The sequence below is a fragment of the Mustela lutreola genome, chromosome 5, assembly GCF_030435805.1.
Source record: "Mustela lutreola isolate mMusLut2 chromosome 5, mMusLut2.pri, whole genome shotgun sequence".
NCBI lineage: Eukaryota > Metazoa > Chordata > Mammalia > Carnivora > Mustelidae > Mustela > Mustela lutreola.
In genome coordinates this window covers 107,041,958-107,064,646 of record NC_081294.1, presented here as the reverse complement: position 1 = coordinate 107,064,646, position 22,689 = coordinate 107,041,958, and the positions used below count along the sequence as shown (strand labels likewise).

The 22,689-nt window shown below is 37.9% G+C and overlaps 1 protein-coding gene across 1 annotated transcript in view; it reads right to left on the bottom strand.

Moving 5' to 3' along the window:
- FAM151B (family with sequence similarity 151 member B) overlaps nucleotides 1–22,689 on the bottom strand; it is a 32,925-nt gene that overhangs the window by 6,776 nt on the left and 3,460 nt on the right. Inside the window, exons 2-5 of the mRNA XM_059175348.1 lie at nucleotides 19,953–20,078; nucleotides 16,919–17,084; nucleotides 5,361–5,578; nucleotides 1,634–1,769 (exon numbers count right to left, since the gene is read on the bottom strand). Of these exons, the coding sequence (XP_059031331.1) occupies nucleotides 1,634–1,769; nucleotides 5,361–5,578; nucleotides 16,919–17,084; nucleotides 19,953–20,078 (646 nt within the window). The remainder of the gene's footprint in view (nucleotides 1–1,633; nucleotides 1,770–5,360; nucleotides 5,579–16,918; nucleotides 17,085–19,952; nucleotides 20,079–22,689) is intronic.

The following is a 22,689-nucleotide window of genomic DNA, read 5'->3' as shown; positions in this document are numbered from 1 at the left end:
TTAAAAATAGCTTAAATAAGCCTAGCTCTATTTCTCACATAGCTGGGAAAGCACAAATAATTCAGGGCTGATTTTGTGCCTCCACATGTCAAGGACCCAGAGGACTCCTATCTTGATGCTCTTGCTTTCCTTAGGATATTGCCTTCTCTAGTTTATTGTGCATCTAGTTTAATCAAGAAACAAGATGGAAAGCTCAAATAAAGAAAATAAGAAAATAAAGACATAGAAATATGGGAGCCAAGAGCAGGCCACCCCAAGATGGCACATTGTTTTGAGTTAAAAAACAAACAAAACCCCAGCAGATACAGGAAAATCTCTTTACCTCCTCCTCAACAGCCAACTTGTACCAGGAAGAGAGCTATTAACAGAAATTGCTCTTAACAAAACTTACCTACATAACGGGTATTATTTATTATATTATAGTATAGTATAGTAGCAGTATTATATCATACATAATATATAAATTTATTATATTATTATAAAATATAAATTTTTATTATAAATATATTATTAAATTTATTATTTTATTTATTTTAGAAGATTAAAATAGTATATAATCCTATAAACCCATTCATTCTCTGGAACACTTTTTTCCCTGCATTTCTGAGGTAGCTATCTTAATTTGAGCTCAAGTAAAAAAAAAATTTTTTTTTTTAATATTAGACCTCTTTCTCTGGTAACTTTGCAGCGACAAAAGCTTCTAAATTTTGTGCCGTACTAAGAAAGGTCTTCTCCACTCTGAAACTACAGATAATATATTTTTTCTTTGTGTATTTAATGCTTGATTTTCAAGTCTTTAATTCACCTGGAATTCATTTTGGAAGAAAGATGAATGAAAGGTGCCAGTTTTGTTTTGTTTTTTTCTGCACAGTTGGCCTATTCTCACATACCATACTGAACTTTTGCACCAATGATTTGAAATGCTAGTTTTCCCTAAACTAATTTCCATGATAGATTTGGGTTTATTTCTGGATTTTCTTTGTTCTACTGACTAGTATATTAAAAAGACAGTATCAAAATTGTTTCAATATCTGTACATTTATAATCTCTTTTGATATTTAATAGGTGGATCAACTAATTTTTATTATATATTAAAATAAAATTTTTATATGGAAAGAACTTCTGAAATTAAGAGAATTCAAAGAGAAACTATTTTATCGACTTAAAACTTTTTGAGAGTTTATAACATAATAGAAAAAGGACATTTACTGGGCACCTCCTGTGTTCAGAAACTTTTGTGAGGAATGGAGGTGAAAGACATGATGTTATGTAAGTGAAGATTAATCAGGAGCTTCTTTCAAGTGAGGGGATCTGTTCACTTACACAATCAGTGTTCATTCTCTGTCTCCATCTTTTTCTCACACACACTGTCTTTTTTTTATGATTTTATTCATTTATTTTTAAGAGAGAGAGTGTGCATGTATGAGTTGGGGAAGGAGCAGAGGCAGAGGGAAGCCTAATGTGGGGCTCGATTCCACAACTCTGGGAACACGACGTGAGCCAAAGGAAGACGCTTAACCTACTGAGCCACCCTGGCATCCCCACGCACTGTCTTTCCATAATCAGTTTTCATCCTCTGTCTCTTTCTCACACATCTCACACGCATATGCTATTTTGTTAAACTTAAACATACCTGTTTGATTTCTTTAACAGCCAAAGTAACTGAGAACAAGACTGCCTGACTAAAGCTGCTCTGACAGGAAATGTTACAGGCTGATTTAGCTCCTTACATATATACTCCATTTCTTTTACCATTGTCCAACTGTAACCTGAAATGAAAGAAAGAAATTCAATTTTTATAACTGGAATCCTAAAAGTCAGTTAAATAAAAAACTAAATTAAATTACATATGAGTAGGTAATTCATAGGTATTTTATAAAAAGCTCTATTCGGATTCAGAGTGAATTAAATTACCACTTATTACATGAAAATATTTTGAATGGAAAATAGAGACAAAAAATCAAGTCTACAATCATGCCACAAGTGACTTAAGAGCAAATTTAATAAAACATTAAAATATTAAAAAGGTTTACTAATCTCTCAAGGACAAAAACCTCAAACTTTTATACTATATTTATCTTAAAGATTCTAAGGCTCTTACCTTAGGTATATCTGCCTCATTTTCTTTTTAAAGATTTTATTTCTTTGAAAGGGAGAGAGTGAGTGAGAGCACAAGAGCAGCAGGAGGGGGAAGCTGACTCCCTGCTGAGCAGGGAGTTGGATGAAGGGCTCCATCCCAGGACACTGGGATCATGATCTGAGCTAAAGACAGAGGCCCAACCAACTGAGCCACCCTGGCAACCTTATCTCCCTCACTAATATTCTCTATAAACTTAGATTTTCTGGGGGTGTCTGGGTGGCTCATTTGGCTAGGCATCTGCCTTCAGCTGAGGTCCTGATCTCAGGGTCCTGGACTCGAGCATGTCGGGGTTTGTACTCAGTGGGGAGTCTGCTTGTCTCTCTGCCCCTCCCCCTGCTCATGCTTGCTCTTTCTCTCTCTCTCAAATAAATAAATATAATCTTTTTTAAAAGGTACATACATAAACTTAGATTTTCCATTGTGTTTGTTACTTAAGTATTTTTTTCCAACAGAAAGATGCCTGCTAGGAAGTAGACGTTTAAGAAACAATTATCTTCATGATTATTTTTTGGCTAGTCCAAACTACTTACATTTTACCTAAAGCAGAAATAGTAGAAAATGACTTTCATTTTTTAAAAATAATTTTATTTAGGGAGCAAGCATGTATGCAAGTGGGGGAGGGTTAGAGGGAGAGAGAGAGAATCCCAAGCAGACCATGCTTTTAGCGTGGAGCCTGATATGAGGCTCGACCCCATGTCACTGAGATGATGACCTGAGCCAAAATCAAGAGTTGGATGCTTAACTGAATAAGCCACCAGGCATTCCCAAAATGACTTTTATATATGGGTTTAAATCATGTTAAGAGATTGTGGAAAACACACTTGTTTATTTATAAAAGCTTTGGGAAAATTTTGGGGTGCACCTGGGTAGCTCATTCAGTTGAGCGACCAACTCTGGACTTCAGCTCAGGTCATGATCTCAGGGCTGTGAGACTGAGTCCCTTGTCAGGCTCTGCACTGGGTGTAGAGCCTGCTTATGATTCTTTCTCTCCCTTTCCTTCTGCCTCTCTCCCCATCTTCTCTCTCTGTCTCTTAAAATTTTTTTTTTTTTTTCAAAATAATAGCCTCTATGGAGCATCTGCACGATGCAGGGGCTAAAATGCCCAATTCTTAGTTTCTGCTCAGGTGGTGATCTCAGGGTTGTAGGACTGAGCCCCATGTTGGGCTCTACACTCAGTGTGGAGTCTGCTTGAGACTCCTATCTCCCTGTCCCTCTGTCCCTCCCCAACAGAATAAATAAATAAATAAATAAATAAATAACAGCCTCTATCAAAAACAGCCTATAAAAAGTACTGGTAAATAAAGGAATGTTTTACAGAAAGCTTATGTGAATATGTTAGTTTTGCAGCTAAATTCCTCATAAAAGAAGGGCAATGTTCTGCTTTCCTTAAAAATCTGAAAATCTTTGTAATTAGTAAAAGGGATTGCTAACAGAAGCTACATTTGCATGACTATAAATTTATAAACTCTTTTCTAAATCTGTGAAACATGGGGTGCCTGGGTAGCTCAGTCGGTCGGGCATCTGACTCTTGATTTCTGCTTGGGTCACAATCTCGGGGTTATGAGATCTGGCTCCAGCTCACTGTGCAGTCTGCTTGGGATTCTCTCTCTCCCTCTTCCTCTGCCCCACCCCTCACTCAAAAGCACTCCCTCTCTTTTGCTCTCTCTCTAAAATAAATAAATATTTATTTATAAGAAATAAAAAAGTAAGGAAGTATAAAGCATATGTTGGTAATAACAAGAGGCCGATGGGAGACAAGCAGACTGGACACATTCAACACCAAAATGACTTCAAAATCCAGATATAGTCTAATTAGTTAAAACCTAAGGTTAAGCCAGAATTATACTAAACAGTGACAAAAGGAGTTTAGAATCAGTAAGGAAGTTAATAAACTATTTCTCATTTACTTTCTTTGAACACTTTGAATTACAAGCAATATTCTTTAATGAAGCTAATTAAAATTAAAATGCTTAAAAAATTAGAATTATGATAAGCATATTATTCTTTGTCTCAATCACATCAATTGTTGGTCCAGAGGGTTAGAACCTAAATGTCACTACTCACTAGATAGCAGTGACAGATAGCAGTAACTAGGTCAGTTACTCTGATCTTATGTTGGACTAAAAAGCTAACATCTAAATACAATAATTGCAGGAGTGCCTCTAGCAGTAACTAGATCAGTTACTCTGATCTTATGTTGGACTAAAAAGTTAACATCTAAATACAATAATTGCAGGAGTAGCTCAGTTGGTTGGGCCTTTGCCTTCAGCTCAGTCATGATCCCAGGGTCCTGGAATCCAGCCCCACGTCAGCCCTCTGCTCAGTGGGGATCCTGCTTCTCCCTCTGGCTCTCCCCACTGCTTATGCTCTCTCTCTCTGTGTCAAATGAATATGTAAAAGCTTAAAAAAAACCAGTAACTGAAAATAAATAAAAGGTGAATTCCCTGAACACAGGGTAAAGACTAACATCTCCATAGGCTCTAAATACCTTCTTCATTTATTTTTACCATGTGGACAGGAGCGCCAGAGCATCTGATGGCTTTCGAGCTGTTTACCTGTAAATCACTGCCTAAGGATGTATGAAAAAATAGAAAGATGAACCCAAACAGCATTATCAGTTTCAACTGGGGGGAAAAAAGCTGAGATTCAGGTCCATCCTGAAGTGAACAGATAAAAGGGAAGAAGGGATCCAGCCTAGAGGAGAGTCTCATGGCCTCCCACTCCCCTGTCCAGACAAATAGATGAAACCAGCAAACACTGTGGAGCCCTTCTGAATGTCCATGGAGTAGAAGCTGGGCTCTTCAACAACACTCCCCCTCCTTCTGGCCTCACATACTGGAGTAGTTCTTTATCGTTCATCTGATGTAGGAAGTTTGCTCCAAGGTAAAAAAGAAAAGAAAACAAAAGAAAAAAGAGTATAGAGTGATTTGCAAGTTCAAAGAGACCAATTCAGGATTCGCTTAAATTTTGTAGAGGCAATTTTGGTTAATCTAGACTATGCAAATTTCCCATCCAAGCTTGGTGATACAATGTCACCAACAAATGCAGTCTATCTGAAAGAAAAGAAAGTAGAGGCATACAGATGCCTTAGGGCCAGAGCTTTATCTCCATTAGGCTCTTAGATTTTGGAATAAGAGTTTGATTTTGTATTTAAACATGTTATTTTTGTATTTTGAGATTTTAATTTGACCGATAAGAAATACATTTTTTAAATTATTACCTTCATTGACTTTCTCAGGATGCCATCCTGTTGTCCAACCCAGAGAAAATGTCACATCTGGAAAGAAGGATGTCACCGTGTCTATAAAAGGTTTTGCATCTACTACCCTGCTATTTCCATTTGGACCAGGAAGAATATCAGCATTAATCCACACAGGACGTTTCAGATGCCTCTTCACATTTTCCAGGAGCATCATGGATGGTTCCACAGCTGCCAGACTAAAAACATAGTTGTTGTCAATGAGATACATTCCTAAAGTAAAAGTAGAAAGGTCTTTTAGACTAGTGGTTTCAATGTTTTCAACTTCCTAACAAAATTGTAATACGATAATGCCTGAACTAAATAAAATCAAAGATCACATTAACACCAGAGGAGAAGTTAACATATGCCATATCTCAAATTGTTGACTTATACTTATTATTCATGAGGATACCTTAAGGGTTCTAAAAACACATGAAGAATGCCACTATTTGTAGAAAGACTGAAGTTTCAAAACTGTATTAGGAACACTCAGTATAAAATAATTTAAGAAAAGACATAAAGGGCGCCTGGGTGGCTCAGTGGGTTAAGCCGCTGCCTTCGGCTCAGGTCATGATCTCAGGGTCCTGGGATCGAGTCCCGCATCGGGCTCTCTGCTCGGCAGGGAGCCTGCTTCCCTCTCTCTCTCTCTCTCTCTGCCTACTTGTAATCTCTCTCTGTCAAATAAATAAATAAAATCTTAAAAAAAAAAGACATAAATACTCCGTCTTCAGAGAATGTATACATAAGACTTAAAAATTAGATATACTCATAACCTAAATTCACATTTATGAAAATACCTACAGTATACCTAGGCACTGTCTCTCTACGGGCTCATAACCTCAGAGAAAAGAACCTCAATTCTTTCATGTAATCTTTTAAGTTTGGATGCATAAACATGTTTCTAAAACTGATTGCAAAGTATAAAATTATAACATCCTCTTAAAATTTTTATAAATTTCATTTTCACTTCATAAACATCTTTTCTGGAATCTAGAGACAACCATATTTTAGTTACTATATTTATTTTTTAAAAGATTTTATTTATTCACTGGGCAGGGAGAGGGAGAGAGCACAAGCAAGGGGAGTGGCAGGCAGAGGGAGAGGGATAAGCAGACTCTCTATTGATCAGGGCAAGGGCCCTGGGATCATGACCTGAGCGGAAGGCAGACAATTTTTTTTTCTCATTTTATTTTTTCAGTGTTCCAAGATTTATTGTTTATGCACCACACCCAGTGCTCCATGCAATATGTGCCCTCCTTAATACCACCAGGCTCACCCATCCCCCACCCTCTCCCTTCCAAAACACTCAGTTTGCTTCTCAGAGTCCACAGTCTCTCATGTTTCAACTCCCCCTCCGATTTCCCCCAATTCACTTTTCCTTTCCTTCTCCTAATGTCCTCCATGATATTCCTTATGCTCCACAAGTAAGTGAAACCATATGATAATTTCTCTTCTTGGCTTATTTCACTCAGCATAATCTCCTCCAGTCTCATCGATGTTGATACAAAAGCTGGGTATTTATTCTTTCTGATGGAGGTGTAATATTCCATTGTATATATGGCCCATATCTTCTTTATCCATTTGTCTATTGAAGGGCATCTTGGCTCTTTCCACATTTTGGCTATTGTGGCCACTGCTGCTATGAACATTGGGGTACATATGGCTGTTCTTTTCAAGACATCTGTATCTTGGGGGTAAATATCCAGTAGTGCAATTGCAGGGTCATACGGTAGCTCTATTTTTAATTTCTTAAGGAATCTCCACACTGTTTTCCAAAGTGGCTGCACCAACTTGCATTCCCACCAACAGTGTAAGAGGGTTCCCCTTTCTCCACAGCCTCTCCAACACTTGTTGTTTCCTGTCTTGTTAATTTTGGCCATTCTAACTGGTGTAAGGTTGTGTCTCAATGTGGTTCTGATTTGAATCTCCCTGATAGCTAATGAGGATGAACATTTTTTCTCATGTGTCTGTTGGCCATTTGTATGTCTTCTTTGGAGAAGTGTCTATTCATGTCTTCCCAATTTTTTTATATGATTATCTGTTTTTTGAGTATTGAGTTTGAGGAGTTTTTTATAGATATCCAAGATCTATCACCTTGTCTGTAGTGTCATTTGTGAGTATCTTCTCCCATTCTGTGGGTTGCCTCTTTTGTTGACTCTTTCCTTTGCTGTGCAGAAGCTTTTTATCTTGATGAAATCTAGAAGTTTATTTTTACTTTTGTTTCCTTTGCTTTTGGAGACATGTCTTGAAAGAAGTTGCTGTGGCCTATGATGAAGAGGTTACTGCCTATGTTCTTCTCTAGGATTTTGAAAGATTCCTGCTTCACATTAAGGTCTTTTATCCATTTGAGTTTATCTTTGTGTATGGTGTAAGAGAATAGTCGAGTTTCATTCTTCTATACATAGCTGTCCAATTTTCCCAGCACCATTTATTGAATAGACTGTCTTTTTTTCCCACTGGATATTTTCTCCTGCTTTGTTGAAGATTATTTGACCACAGAGTTGCAGGTCCATATCTGGACTCTCTATTCTGTTCCACTGGTTTATGTGTCTGTTTTTGTGCCAGCACCATGCTGTCATGCTGATCACAGCTTTGTAGTAAAGCTCGAAATCAGGCAACATGATGTCCCCAGTTTCATTTTTCTTTTTCAACATTTCCTTAGCAATTCGGGGTCCTTTTAGTTCCATACAAAATTTAGGATTGTTTATTCCAGCACTTTGAAAAATGCCAGTGAAATTTTGATCAGGATGGCACTGAAAGTATAGATTGCTCTGGGCAGTATAGACATTTTAACAATGTTTATTCTGATCCATGAGCATGGAATACTTTTCCATCTTTTTGTGTCTTCTTCGATTTCTTTCATGAGTGTTCTGCAGTTCCTCAATACAGATCCTTTACCTCTTTGGTTAGGTTTATTCCAAGGTATCTTATGGTTCTTGGTGCTATAGTAAATGCAATCTATTCTCTAATTTCCCTTTCTATGTTTTCATTTTTAGTGTATAAGAAAGCAACTGATTTCTGAGCATTGATTTTTTAATCCTGCCACATTACTGAATTGCTGTATGAGTTCTAGTAGTTTGGGGGTGGAGTTCTATGGGTTTTCCATATAAAGTATTATGTCATCTCGGAGACAGAGAGTTTGACTTCTTGTCAATTTGAATACCTTTTATTTCTTTTTGTTTTCTCACTGCTGTTGCTAGGACTCTTAGTACGATGTTGAACAACAGTGGCAAGGGTGGGCATCCTTGTCGTGTTCCTGATCTCAAAGGGAAGGCTGTCAGCTTTTCCCCATTGAGAATGATATTTGCTGTGGGTTTTTCATAAATAGATTTTATGAAGTTGAGAAATGGTCCTCGATCCCTATACTTTGAAATTTTAATCAGGAATGGATGCTATACTTTGTCAAATGCTTTTTCTGCATCAACTGAGAGGACCATGTGGTTCTTCACTCTTCTCTTATTGATTTGTTCTATCACATTTATTGATTTGCAAATGTTGAACCATCCTTGCAACCCAGGGATAAATCCCACCTGGTCATGGTGGAATGTAATGTTGGATCCTATAAGCTAGGATCTTTTTGAGAACCTTGGCATCCATATTCATCAGGGATATTGGTCTGAAATTCTCCTTTCTGATGGGGTCTTTGCCTGGTTTGGGGATCAGGGTAATGCTGGCTTCATAGAGGGCGCCTGGGTGGCTCAGTGGGTTAAGTCGCTGCCTTCGGCTCAGGTCGTGATCTCAGGGTCCTGGGATCAAGTCCCGCATCAGGCTCTCTGCTCGGCAGGGAGCCTGCTTCCCTCTCTCTCTCTCTCTGCCTGCCTCTCTGCCTACTTGTGATCTCTCTATGTCAAATAAATAAATAAAATCTTTAAAAAAAAATGCTGGCTTCATAGAAAGACTCTGGAAGTTTTCCTTCTGTTTCTATTTTTTGAAACAGCTTCAGGAGAATAGGTATTATTTCTTCTTTGAATGTTTGGTAGTATTCCGCAGGGGATCCGTCAGGTCCTGGGCTCTTGTTTTGGGGGAGGTTTTTGATCACTGCTTCAATCTCATTACTAGATATTTATCTATTCAGGTTGTCAATTTCTTCCTGTTTCAGTCTTGGAAGTTTATAGGTTTCCAGGAATGCATCCATTTAAAAGGCAGACACTTAACCAACTGAGCTATCAGGTCTCCTCTTAGTTACTACTTAAATAAAAAAGCAGTTTTACTCTTTTTTCTACATCTATTATGACATCTATAGATTCTGAAACAATAAGGTTCTAATCAACCTACATAAATTTTACTTATTTTTTTAAAAGATTTATTTATTTATTTATTTGACAGAGAGATCACAAGTAGACAGAGAGGCAGGCAGAGAGAGGGGGGGAAGCAGGCTCCGTGCTGAGCAGAGAGCCCGACATGGGACTCGATCCCAGGACCCCGAGATCATGACCTGAGCCGAAGGCAGCAGCTTAACCCACTGAGCCGACCAGGTGCCCCAAATTTTACTTATTGTTAAAGATATATTTATTTACTTTAGAGAGAGCGAGCAGGGTGAGGGGCAGAGGGAAAGGAAGAGAGAGAATCCTCACGTAGACTCTTTGCTAAGAGCAGAGCCCAATGCAGGACTCCATCCCAAGACCCTGAGATCATGACCTGAGCTGAAATGAAGAGTTGGAAGCTTAACCAACTGAGCAACCTAGGCACCCCCATAAATTTTACTTTTTTAAAAAATACACATATGAACTTTACTGGACTACTACACTACTTATAATTCTGAATCTCTTCTGAATCTTTAAAGCCTAAGTTTGCTTCTGAGAAAATTAGGTTTTAGTGACTACTACAGTGGGAGGCTAAGAGTTGGGGAGATGGCTGTCAGAGGGGAACATTCAGTATCTTCTCCTCACATTTCCATCTTTCTTAGTGGATTCAAGTCCACCTGCCTATGCTTCCAACACTCTCCAACTCACTCCTTTCAGGCCTCCTAGTATAAGGAGAAAAAGTAATAACTTCCCTATTTATTAGGTCATATTTATTAGTGAGAAAGGATACTATTCATTAAAACCAGAGGAAGCTAGCCTCCAGCCTCTCTTTCACTCTGCTCCCGTGTAGTGAACTTCTTTTTTAAAAATACATTTTATTGGTCAAGATGGTGGAGAAGTAGCAGGCTGAGACTACTTCAGCTAGCAGGAGATCAGCTAGATAGCTTATCTAAAGATTGCAAACACCTGAAAATCCATCGGCAGATTGAAGAGAAGAAGAACAGCAATTCTAGAAAGAGAAAAACAACCACTTTCTGAAAGGTAGGACTGGTGGAGAAGTGAAACCAAAGTGATGGGAAGATTGACCCCGGGGGGAGGGGCTGGCTCCCGGCAAGCGGCGGAGCAACGGAGCACAAAATCAGGACTTTTAAAAGTCTGTTCCGCTGAGGGACATAGCTCCAGAGGCTAAACTGGGGTGAAGCCCACGCGGGGTCAGCGTGGCCTCAGGTCCTGCAGGGTCACAGAAGGATGGGGGGTGTCTGAGTGTCGCAGAGCTTGCGGGTATTGGAACGGGAAAGCCGACTACAGAGACAGAGCTGACAGTAAGCTCACAGCTCGGTGTTACCTTGAACCAGTCACAGGCTCGGTGAGCTCGGAGCGCGGCCAGAGGTCAGGCAGACGGGAGTTACTGGGCGCTGTTCTCTGAGGGCGCACTGAAGAGTGAAGCCCAGGGCTCTCGGCTCCTCCAGGCCGGAGACCAGGAGGCCGCCATTTGTATTCCCGTCCTCCGGAACTCTATGGAAAGCACTCAGGGAACAAAAGCTCCTGAAAGCAAACCCGAGGGGATTACTCAGCCTGGCCCCTGGTAAGGGTGGTGCAATTCCGCCTGGGGCAAAGACACTTGAGAATCACTACAACAGGCCCCTCCCCCAGAAGATCAACAAGAAATCCAGCCAAGACCAAGTTCACCTACCAAGGAGAGCAGCAGAATTCCAGAGGAGGAGAAAGCAAAGCACAGAACTCATGGCTTTATCCCTGTGATTTTTTAATCTTGCAGTTCACATAATTTTTTTCTTTTTCATTTTTTTTCTCTTCTTCTGCTAAATTTTTTTTAACTTTTACCCTTTTCTTTTTTAACGTTTTTAAACTAGTTTATCTAATATATATATTTTCTTTTTTATACTTTTCTTTATTCATTTTCTTTTTTTTTTAATTCTTTTTTTTTCTTTTTCTTTCTTTCTTTTTGAACCTCTTTTTATCCCTTTTCTCCCCCCTCACGATTTGGGATCTCTTCTGATTTGGTTAAAGCATATTTTCCTGGGGTTGTTGTCACCCTTTTAGTATTTTACTTGCTCATTGATATACTCTTAGCTGGACAAAATGACAAGGCGGAAAGATTCACCACAAAAAAAAGAACAAGAGGCAGTACCGAAGGCTAGGGACCTAATCAATACAGACATTGGTAATATGTCAGATCTAGAGTTCAGAATGACAATTCTCAAGGTTCTAGCCGGGCTCGAAAAAGGCATGGAAGATATTAGAGAAACCCTCTCCGGAGATATAAAAGCCCTTTCTGGAGAAATAAAAGAACTAAGATCTAACCAAGTTGAAATTTAAAAAAAGCTATTAATGAGGTGCAATCAAAAATGGAGGCTCTCACTGCTAGGATAAATGAAGCAGAAGAAAGAATTAGCGATATAGAAGACCAAATGACAGAGAATATAGAAGCTGAGCAAAAGAGGGACAAACAGCTACTGAACCATGAGGGGAGAATTTGAGAGATAAGTGACACCATAAGACGAAACAACATTAGAATAATTGGGATTCCAGAAGAAGAAGAAAGAGAGAGGCGAGCAGAAGGTATACTGGAGAGAATTATTGGGGAGAATTTCCTCAATATGACAAACAGAATGAGCATCAAAATTCAGGAGGTTCAGAGAATGCCCCTCAAAATCAATAAGAATAGGCCCACACCCCGTCACCTAATAGTAAAATTTACAAGCCTTAGTGACAAAGAGAAAATCCTGAAAGCAGCCCGGGAAAGAAGTCTGTAACATACAATGGTAAAAATATTAGATTGGCAGCTGACTTATCCACAGAGACCTGGCAGGCCAGAAAGAGCTGGCATGATATATTCAGAGCACTAAACGAGAAAAACATGCAGCCAAGAATACTATATCCAGCTAGGCTATCATTGAAAATAGAAGGAGAGAGTAAAAGCTTCCAGGACAAACAAAAACTGAAAGAATTTGCAAACACCAAACCAGCTCTACATGAGATATTGAAAGGGCTCCTCTAAGCAAAGAAAGAGGCTACAAGTGGTAGATCAGAAAGGAACAAAGACAATATACAGTAACAGGCACCGTACAGGCAATACAATGGCACTAAATTCATATCTCTCAATAGTTACCCTGAATGTTAATGGGCTAAATGCCCCAATCAAAAGACACAGGGTATCAGAATGGATAAAGAAAGAAAACCCGGGATGCCTGGGTGGCTCAGTTGGTTGGACGACTGCCTTCGGCTCAGGTCATGATCCTGGAGTCCCGGGATTGAGTCCCTCCTACACTGTTGGTGGGAATGTAAACTGGTGCCACCATTCTGGAAAACAGCATAGAGGTTCCTCAAAATGTTGAAAATAGAACTGCCCTATGACCCAGCAATTGCACTACTGGGTATTTACCCTAAAGATACAAATGTAGTGATCCAAAGGGGCACGTGCACCCGAATGTTTATAGCAGCAATGTCCACAATAGCCAAACTATGGAAAGAACCTAGATGTCCATCAACAGATGAATGGATAAAGAAGATGTGGTATATATACACAATGGAATACTATGCAGCCATCAAAAGAAATGAAATCTTGCCATTTGTGACAACATGGATGGAACTAGAGCGTATCATGCTTAGCGAAATAAGTCAAGGGGAGAAAGACAACTATCATATGATCTCCCTGATATGAGGAAGTGGTGATGCAACATGGGGGCTTAAGTGGGTAGGAGAAGAATCAATGAAACAAGATGGGATTGGGAGGGAACCAAACCATACGTGACTCTTAATCTCACAAAACAAACTGAGGGTTGCTGGGGGGAGGGGTGTTGGGAGAAGGGGGGTGGGGTTATGGACATTGGGGAGGGTATGTGCTATGGTGAGTGCTGTGAAGTGTGTAAAACCTGGCGATTCACAGACCCCTGGGGATAAAAATATATGTTTATAAAAAAATACATTTTATTTATTTAATTTATTTATTAGAGAGATAGAGAGAGAGCACAAGTAGACAGAGCAGCGGGCAAAGGGAGAGGGAGAAGCAGGCTTCCTGCCCAGCAGGGAGCCTGATGTGGGGCTCAATCCCAGGACCCTGGGATCATGACCTGAGCCACCGACTGAGCCACCCAGGTGCCCCATGAATTTCTTTTTGTTCATTCTTCTAGCTCTGAAGTGGAGGCCCTAAATGTTAGTGGATTACTAAACTCTAATGCTGGACCTTGCAGACTTTAATTCAGATGCTATCATTTCTATGGGGGTATAGCTCAGTGGTAGAGCATTTGACTGCAGATGCTATCATTTCTCTGTCTCAAATGCTTTCTGCCCTGGTTAATATCAGTGCCATGTTAAAATACAATTCTGAGATTAGGCACCCCCATTTTTGGTAGCAAGCAACTTGTACCTGTGACCCCAAAGCTTGCTTATCTGCAAGTCCTATAGCAGCAGCCAAGTTCCTGTGGCGTTCTGCTCTTCATGGGTGGAACAGGAAGAAAACCTGAATTAATTCATACATATCTGCCACCAACATCTGTTTTTCCAGCAAGAATTCTGATTTCTTAAGAAATCTGGTGTCTGCGAAGGTTGGATTAAAACTCATTTCCAGCTTACATTCAGGGAGGAGATTCTTAGGCTTTCTCAATTTAGTAAGGTGATATAGGGCATTCAATAATGGCTTACTACTGGATAACATCAGCAGACAGCATATTCTCCCCAAAATTGAAATCCCACCTGCATACATGAAGGGTCTACAATGGCAAAGCACTGTGCAGTTAAACCTAAGGAGTTATGACATAGAACATAATGAAAAAGGATTTAATATATATATTCTATATGTAAATATTTTAATTATTGCTGACTATAGACTATGCTAATGTTACTTGCCCTTATCAGTAACTTAAGAAAAACAAAACCAATTAAATTAAGAAAAACCTAAAACATTACTGAAGAAAATAAAACCTTTTGTGTTGTAATTTTTATTTTTCTAGAACAGAAAGCTGACAAAACAATGGTAAAATCCTTCTTGAAGAGTAAATGTTGAGGAAAAGCCATAACATTTTTGGAGTCAAAGGCTGAGGATACACTTTGCCCAACAGCAACATATGAGGTATACTTCAAAGAATAACATCATGTTTCAGATAAATTTTAGTACTTAATTATTATTTGTATACCAAACAAAATAACTTAGAGCTACAAAATAAGAACCAGTAAAGTTTGACTAATAGATCCATCAACTCCTTTTACAGAGGTAGCACAGTGTCTTCCTTCACAGTGTGAACTCTCCAGCCAGGCTGGCAGATTTCCTACCACCTCTGCGACAATAAGCAGTCTACTGACTCCTCTCTGCCTCTTTCCTCATCTGGAAATGAGGATGATAGCAATAAGCTACCTCCTAGGATTGCTATGAGGATCAAATGAATCAACACATTCAGTGCTCTTAGAAAAGTGTCAGACACAGTATACATGTCCATAGAACTGTTAGGTAAATTCATTTCCTTCAAATATGTTCTGACCAAAACATCTGCAAAACCCATTTCTTAGTGGCTCAGCATATGTGTGTGTGTGGTAGCCGTTAGGAATGAATGAGCTGATCTGACTAGTGAGGAGCCACAGAATGTATTAGAGAGAACAATTCAATGGGCAATAGTAAACATATACATGAAAAGGCAAGGAGAGCTAAAACTCTGAGTCACAAAACATTAAAGATCAAATGCTTTATTTCATGGTATCGAGAAAACTGAACCAGCTCCAGGAAACCTGGGCTCTTGTCCTAGCTCAGCTGTCAAATTCAGCTCTTGTTCTTGAGTCAATTGTTTAACTTCTCTAGGATTAAGTCTCTTTGTCAATAAAACAGAGTTGGGCCATTCACCACTCTAAGAGCTTTAAGATCTTAAAATAGCTCTCTCCCGGGGCCTGGTTGGCTCAGTCAGCTAAGCACCTGCCTTGGGCTCAGGTCACGATCCCAGGATCCCAACATTAAGCCATGCTTGGGAGCTCCCTGCTCAGAGGGGAGAGTATGCTTCTCCCTCTATCTCTCCCCCCAGCTTATGCTCTCTCTTGCTTATTCTCTCAAATAAATAAATAAATAAATAAATAAAATCTTTAAAAAAATTAGCTCTATCATTCACCAAGAGTATAGTGAGATTTACTGGCATATTTAGTCCTACAACAAGCAGAGTCACGTTAATAATTCTATAAGTAAGATTTCCAAATCTTTATTAATTTCTTGAGAAAATTCCATTTAAAAGTACTGTTCATAAATAAGGCAGGTTTTACCACAAGTCCTAGATTTTTTTTTTTTTTTTTTAGATTTTATTTATTTGACAGAGGCAGGGAGCGAGAGTACAAGTGGTGGGGGAGGGGTGCGGAGGGAGAGGCAAAGTGAGAGGGAGAAGCAGACTCAGCGCTGAGCAGGGGAGCCTGATGCAGGGCTTGATCCCCACACACTGGGATCATGACCTGAACCGAAGGCAGATGCTTAAACCACTGAGACACCCAGGTGCCCTAAATCCTAAACTTTCATAGCAGTCCCCTTTATGGGGCTTATGGTGAGCTTTTGTAGTAGCACAGTATATTCCTGGCTTTACCTATAATTTTTATACTGCTAAAATACCCCAAAAGTATAATTTTCCACAACAGCCACAGAAAAGGAAATAACACTTAATCTTGCTCTTCACTGTCAATGCTTCCAAAATATAATTTATAAGGAAATCCTGGATTATTGAAAGACTTCTAGATAACTTCCCATATACAAATACAATGTAAATCAGGTAGGATATGCATTAACTACCCAAACTACTACCACCTCTTTCTCAGACTTTTTTTTTTTTTTTTTTTTTTTTAAAGAGGGTAAGTTGTGGGGGCAGGGTTGGGAGGTAGGGAGAGAGAATCCCTATGCAGGCTCCATGCTCAGCACTTAGTGCAATGCGGGACGTGATCTCACAACCCTGAGATCATGATCTGAGCTAAAATCAAGAGTGTGATGCTTAACTGACTGAGCCACCCAGGTTCCCTTCGGACTACTTTTAGTGAAAGTAGCATTTTAAATTTTACCATTCTATTATCACAATGGTCATTTGTGATAAATTCCTTTATAAAAATGAACTTAATTTTAGCTTCAAAGGGTTCCTAAGAAACAATTTAAGTGAACAACTCAATAGGTCTTAGGTCCCTTCTTGAAACATACTAGTTTGTAATTCCATTTTCAGTTTGAAGTATAAACAGTCAACTACAGATATATGAAGCTATTAATCTTTTATTTGCATTGTTACTCTACAGCAACTAAAAGACTGAAAATGTTTATACAAATACCTCTTGAAATCCAGCTTGATGCCTTTATTGCTTTTTATAACTGCAGTCAGCCATTCCTGTAAAGTATTATCACTATTTGTTTCAGGAGGATGGGCCATGATTGGTTGGCTATATTCTGACCCATCACTCGGAAGGAGGACATCAGCCTCTATCATGTGAGCAGTACCTGTCCAAATAAAAGAACTTAAGTTAATGCTAATAAAACAGGGACTGAAGAAGATGTCAGGTCCAGTAGTCTTTTGAGGAAGATAAAAACTAACATTTACTGAATAACTACTAAGTACCAGGTACTGTACTAGGCCTTCACAAGTTTGTTTGTTTCAAAGATGAGCAAACAGACAAGGAGTTAAATGCCTTTCTGTAGATCTACAGCTCTCAAGCTGATGTTAAAATATTAATTTCTTTCCAGTACATAGCAAAGTGAGTATACAAAAGAAAGGATTAATATGTGTTCATTGAAGTTTCTGAGAATAAAATAGTACTTTTATCTTCTCACTCCTCACATTAGAAATTATAGATATTTATTGCTTATAGTAATACTTTTCCTGAAGATATTACAAAAGTTTTTTTAAATACATATTTTATTCTCAAAAAGACTCAATGTTTTCTGTTTCTTACCAGGACATTTTTAAATATGAATGTATTTAAAATCTAAATGTTAAAAAATAAATAAATTTAAATGCTAAAACCATAAAATAAAATTACATTATATGTAATAACTTCTGTAACAACTTTGACTATTCTGAGCTCTACATATGTTGACAGTGCAATAAATACCAAGTGGTACTTTTACATTGTTTCTCCTGTACTCTTTTTAAAATCATAGACATTGTTGAAAATCCAGTTTCCCATGTTAACCAAACTGAAACAGATGTATTAATAATAGTTATACTATGTTTACATATTCTGGGAGAAATGAGATGAACCACTGAAATATAGCCTTCATATCTCTAGTATCCTCTCTCTTTTCCTTTAGCCTAAAAAGAAATCACAAAACTAACCACGGCTGAGAAAAGGGATTTGTGAAGAGCATTTCCAAACTATAAAATATGGGGCTCTGGTTTTGCCCAACAGAATGTAAAAAGGACATTATCTGAAGACTAAGTAACCTATGAAAACTTCCTGGATCAATATATTGATCTATTGATCTCTATACTATTTTTAGTAAAGTATAATAAAAAATACTATATTTTTAGTATAAGATTTCAGCATATACTATTATGAATTATAAATTTTTAACAAATTTTTTCCAAATTTTTAGCTGCTATTACATAGAAATAAAATTTATTTTGTTTTGACTTTGTATCCTGAGATTTTTCTAAATTTACCCATGAATTTCAATCATTTATCTGTGAGATTTTTTGATTTTCTATATATACAACCATTATGTCTGTAAGTAGTACTTTATTTCTTCCTTTTTTCCATTTTTAAAAATTAACATAGGGGTGCCTGGGTGGCTTAGTTGGTTAGGCATCTGCTTTTGGCTGGGATCATGATCCTGGGGTTCTGGGATCCAATCCCGAGGGCTCCCTACTTAGCAGAGAGTCTGCTTCTCCCTCTGACCCTTTCCCTTGCTCATGCTCTCTTTCTCCCTCTCTCTCTTTCAAATGAATGAATAAAATCTTTTAAAAATTGACATATAATTCACAGACCATAAAATTCCACTTTTAAAGTATATATTCAATAATTTTTTATTTTTTAGATTTTAAAAAATTTATTTATTTCACACACACACACACACACACACACAGAGCATAAGCAGGAGAAGCAGCAGGCAGAGGAAGAGGGAGAAGCAGGATCCCCGCTGAGCAGGGAGCCTGATGTTGGCTCCATCTAGGACCTTGGGATCATGACCTGAGCCAAAGGTAGACACTTAACCAACTGAGCCTCCCAGGTGCCCCAATTCAGTGGTTTTCTAGGATATTCAAAAGGCTGTGCAACCACCACCAGTACCTAATGCCAGAAAAATTTCATTATCCCAAAAAGAAACCCTGTATCCATTAGCATTCACTCCCTATTCTCTACTCCCACCAGCTCCTGGCATCCACTAAACAACTTTTTCTTCAGTGTTGCTTTTGCTAAAATTCATTTATTACACAATCACTGTGTAGTTATTATGTGCTAGGCACTGTTTTAGGTATCAGGGATTCCATATTAAACCAAAGTTCCTCCTTTTGAGGAGAAAGAATAACATTTAAAAAATATATTTATAGTAAAAGAAATATATATTCAGATACATTATCCAGATACATAATTGAGTAGGATGCAAAAGATGCATTAATTTTTATAATAAAACTTGGGACTGTGGCATTTTCCTTGTTGTACCAGGTCACTTTGAGCTATGCCCTAGACCTCTTGGGTGATATGCTTTCAGTCTCCTGTGCTGCTGCAGCCAACATGGGTAGTTCATAGGAAGTAGCTAAAAAAACTGCTATAGTGTTCATCTATAATGAAGGCATATATATAACTATATATCCTATATAGATATATAGAGAAATAGATAAAAGATAGATATAGATATAGACCGATAAATACATACATGTGAGATATATATATATATCTATATATATATATTTTCTTAAATAGATTAAGTTAGTAAACCAAAGTCCTGGTTTCTAGTCCAAGGCAATTAATTATAAATTAGTACATAATGGCTTCATCCATCCATTAACATACTTGTTGAACTTCTCCTTAGTACACTATGAAGGACACAAAAATATGTAAGATATACAACACTGATATTAAAAATTTGCTCAAATAACTACAATGTATAAGCAAGTGTAATAATATATTGAGAGTTTCAAGTAGACACAGAAAAAGTAAATCACTTCTGGAAAATAAGAAAATTCTTCCATTATGCAAATTTGTTCATTTTGTAAACAAAATGAGATCTTTTATAAAAGTACTTATGTCAGCCTACAATTTTCACTTTGATCATCTAAGTCTTTGATACCCAAAAATATGCCTACATATCACAAAAAGACCTGAATCAATCTATTATCCAGTATAAATACAAGAAACTGTATTGACTTACTTTTCAGTGCCTCATTCAGTTGTGCCTTATGGTTAGCTGCATGATACCAGACGATCTCAGCGCCATCTTCTGTTGTGATCAGGTTATTTCTCAGAAAATATTCTAGTACATTTTCACTCCAAGATCCTAAAACAATATTTAAATCAAAATGAATGGATTGTTTTTCATGGGGCAAACATTTTTTAATAATATTGGGCAGAATATATTTTTGTGGAGAATAAAAAGTAATTAAACTGGAAATTATACAAGATTTCAAAAATTGAGAACAAACAGGATGTGGCAGGTGTATATTATATATATAAACTAGCTATATATAAGTAATAATTAGTAAGCATACAGGATAGTCTATTTGAAACTCAGAAGCATGAGGAAGTAGGGAGGAAGAAAAACAAATGGTAAGAAGCAGTTATTTTTAAAGATTTTTTTTTTCATTTATTTGACAGAGATTACAAGTAGTCAGAGAGGCAGGCAGTGAGTGAGAGGGGGAAGTAGGCTCCCTGCTGAGCAGAGAGTCTGATGCGGGGCTCGATCCCAGGACTCTGAGATTATGACCTGAGCCGAAGGCAGAGGCTTTAACCCACTGAGCCACCCAGGCGCCCCAAGAAGCAGTTATTCTAAAGCAAGAATTTTCACATGATATTGTTTCCAACCTTGGACTATAAATAAGTAAAATGAATATGAAGTCATATTAAAAGCTATATTAAAACTTCTTAAATTTTGTGCAACTTAATTGTTTCCTTCACCTGAGGCCCCATTCTATATTCATATAACAATTTAGAATCTTAAACAACACATGTTAAGTATATTCACCTTCAGATTATGAATCTCAATAATATTTATATGAGTGACTAAGCTTCTGAATTAGTAATTATAGGTTTATCTAGCATGTAAAAATACACATAACTCCCTATCAACTACTTTTTGGCTCCCCATATTTTCTATTAATTAAGCCTTAAAATATGTGAGTTAAGACTAAAATACTTGAATCCAAGTCTACTCCATTCTATGTCATATCCCAATATAACAATGAGAAAAATAGTTATGTACCCAATTCTTGTTTATTCACTTAAACATTTTAGTGCCTACCAATTGGCTGCAAATTCCTTATACATGAGATTATGTCTTCTGTTAATTTTTTATTAACTCTGCCTAATAAACTGTTAAAAACCTACAAATGGCCAGCAGAAACTGCCAATTAAGACATCAAGGAAAAGGCAAATTTTGATTACAGAATGGAGGGACATAAGTGAACTTCTTAATATGCATGGAATATAGCAACCACTCTGTATACTGAGCTACAGAACAAAGGTGAGAGTTAGCTATAGCATCCACTATAATCCAAAATTACATGGTTCTATTTAGCATATCCAACAGTCACAGACTATTCAGACTCAGATGAAAATACATAGCAATTTTTTTAATACTTGAGTTAGGCATTTTTAGAAGGCACATTAATTATAGGCTAAAACAGAAATGTCCTACAATGGAAAAACAATTAAAACATAGTATATCTTCATGATAAAATATGTGACTGATATAGTTGTTTTAAAAGTTTTTGAGATGGGATGCCTGGGTGATGCAGCTGGTTAAGAATCTTCTTTTGGCTCAGGTCATGATCTCAGGGTCTTGGGATCAAGCCCTGCATCCCTGCTTGGCAGGAAGCCTGCTTCTCCCTCTCCCAAGTGAAAGAGAGAGGCGGGAGAGTGGTGTCAGAGTGATACAATGAAAAAAGAACAAAAAACAAAAAAACCAAAAAACTTCACTAGCCATTGTTGGATCTGAAATGGGGGAAGAGACCAAAAGCCAAGGAACTCAAGCAGTCTCTAGAGGAGAGTGAAGGCTAAAACACAGATTCTCCTAGAGCCTCCAGAAGGAATGCAGTCATGCTGCCACTTTGATTTTAGGTCAGTGAGACCATTTTAGACTTCTGACCTACAGAAGGACACACATAATAAATGTGTGTTGTTTCAGTAACAAAAACTAATGCTCTAAAAAAAATGTAGTCTGTATATTTTTTAAAAAGTAGGAGAAAACAAAAAAAGAGATACATAGTATACGGTGGCATGCATGTAGACTATGTTCTTAAAATTCAGGATTGTTGGGACGCCTGGGTGGCTCAGTTGGTTAAGCAGCTGCCTTCGGCTCAGGTCATGATCCCAGCATCCTGGGATCAAGTCCCACATCGGGCTCCTTGCTCAGCAGGGAGCCTGCTTCTCCCTCTGCCTCTGCCTGCCATTCTGTCTGCCTGTGCTCGCTCCCTCTCTCTCTCTGATAAATAAATAAAATCTTAAAAAAAAAATTCAGGATTGTTAGTGTCAACAAAAAGAGGAGGCAGAACTGAAATAAAAGCATTTAGCTGAGGTCTGAGAATTGCAATTTAGGGAGTTTTTAAAAAATTCAAAGGGGTTTTTTTAAGACAAAGAATGCTTCTATATATTGTTTTAGAAAAAATTTTAACTGGTGTTGAGGGCAGAAAATTAATCTTAGCTAAACAGAGTTAGTTGCTAAGTCTATCAATAAGAAAAAGTCTGTTACTGTAGTAAGTTGCAGGTACTCCTGCAGAGTCCGGAATATTTGCAGTTTAGCCCAGTTCTAAAAGTTCAAGGTTCTACCTGATGAGAAGGTGCATAAGCACCTCCTTGCCTTATGGCCCCATTTTATAAGCCCTTGACATAAGTTATTCCATTTTATTTTACCAGTCACATTAGAAAATATATCAAAAAGTTACTATTGGCAT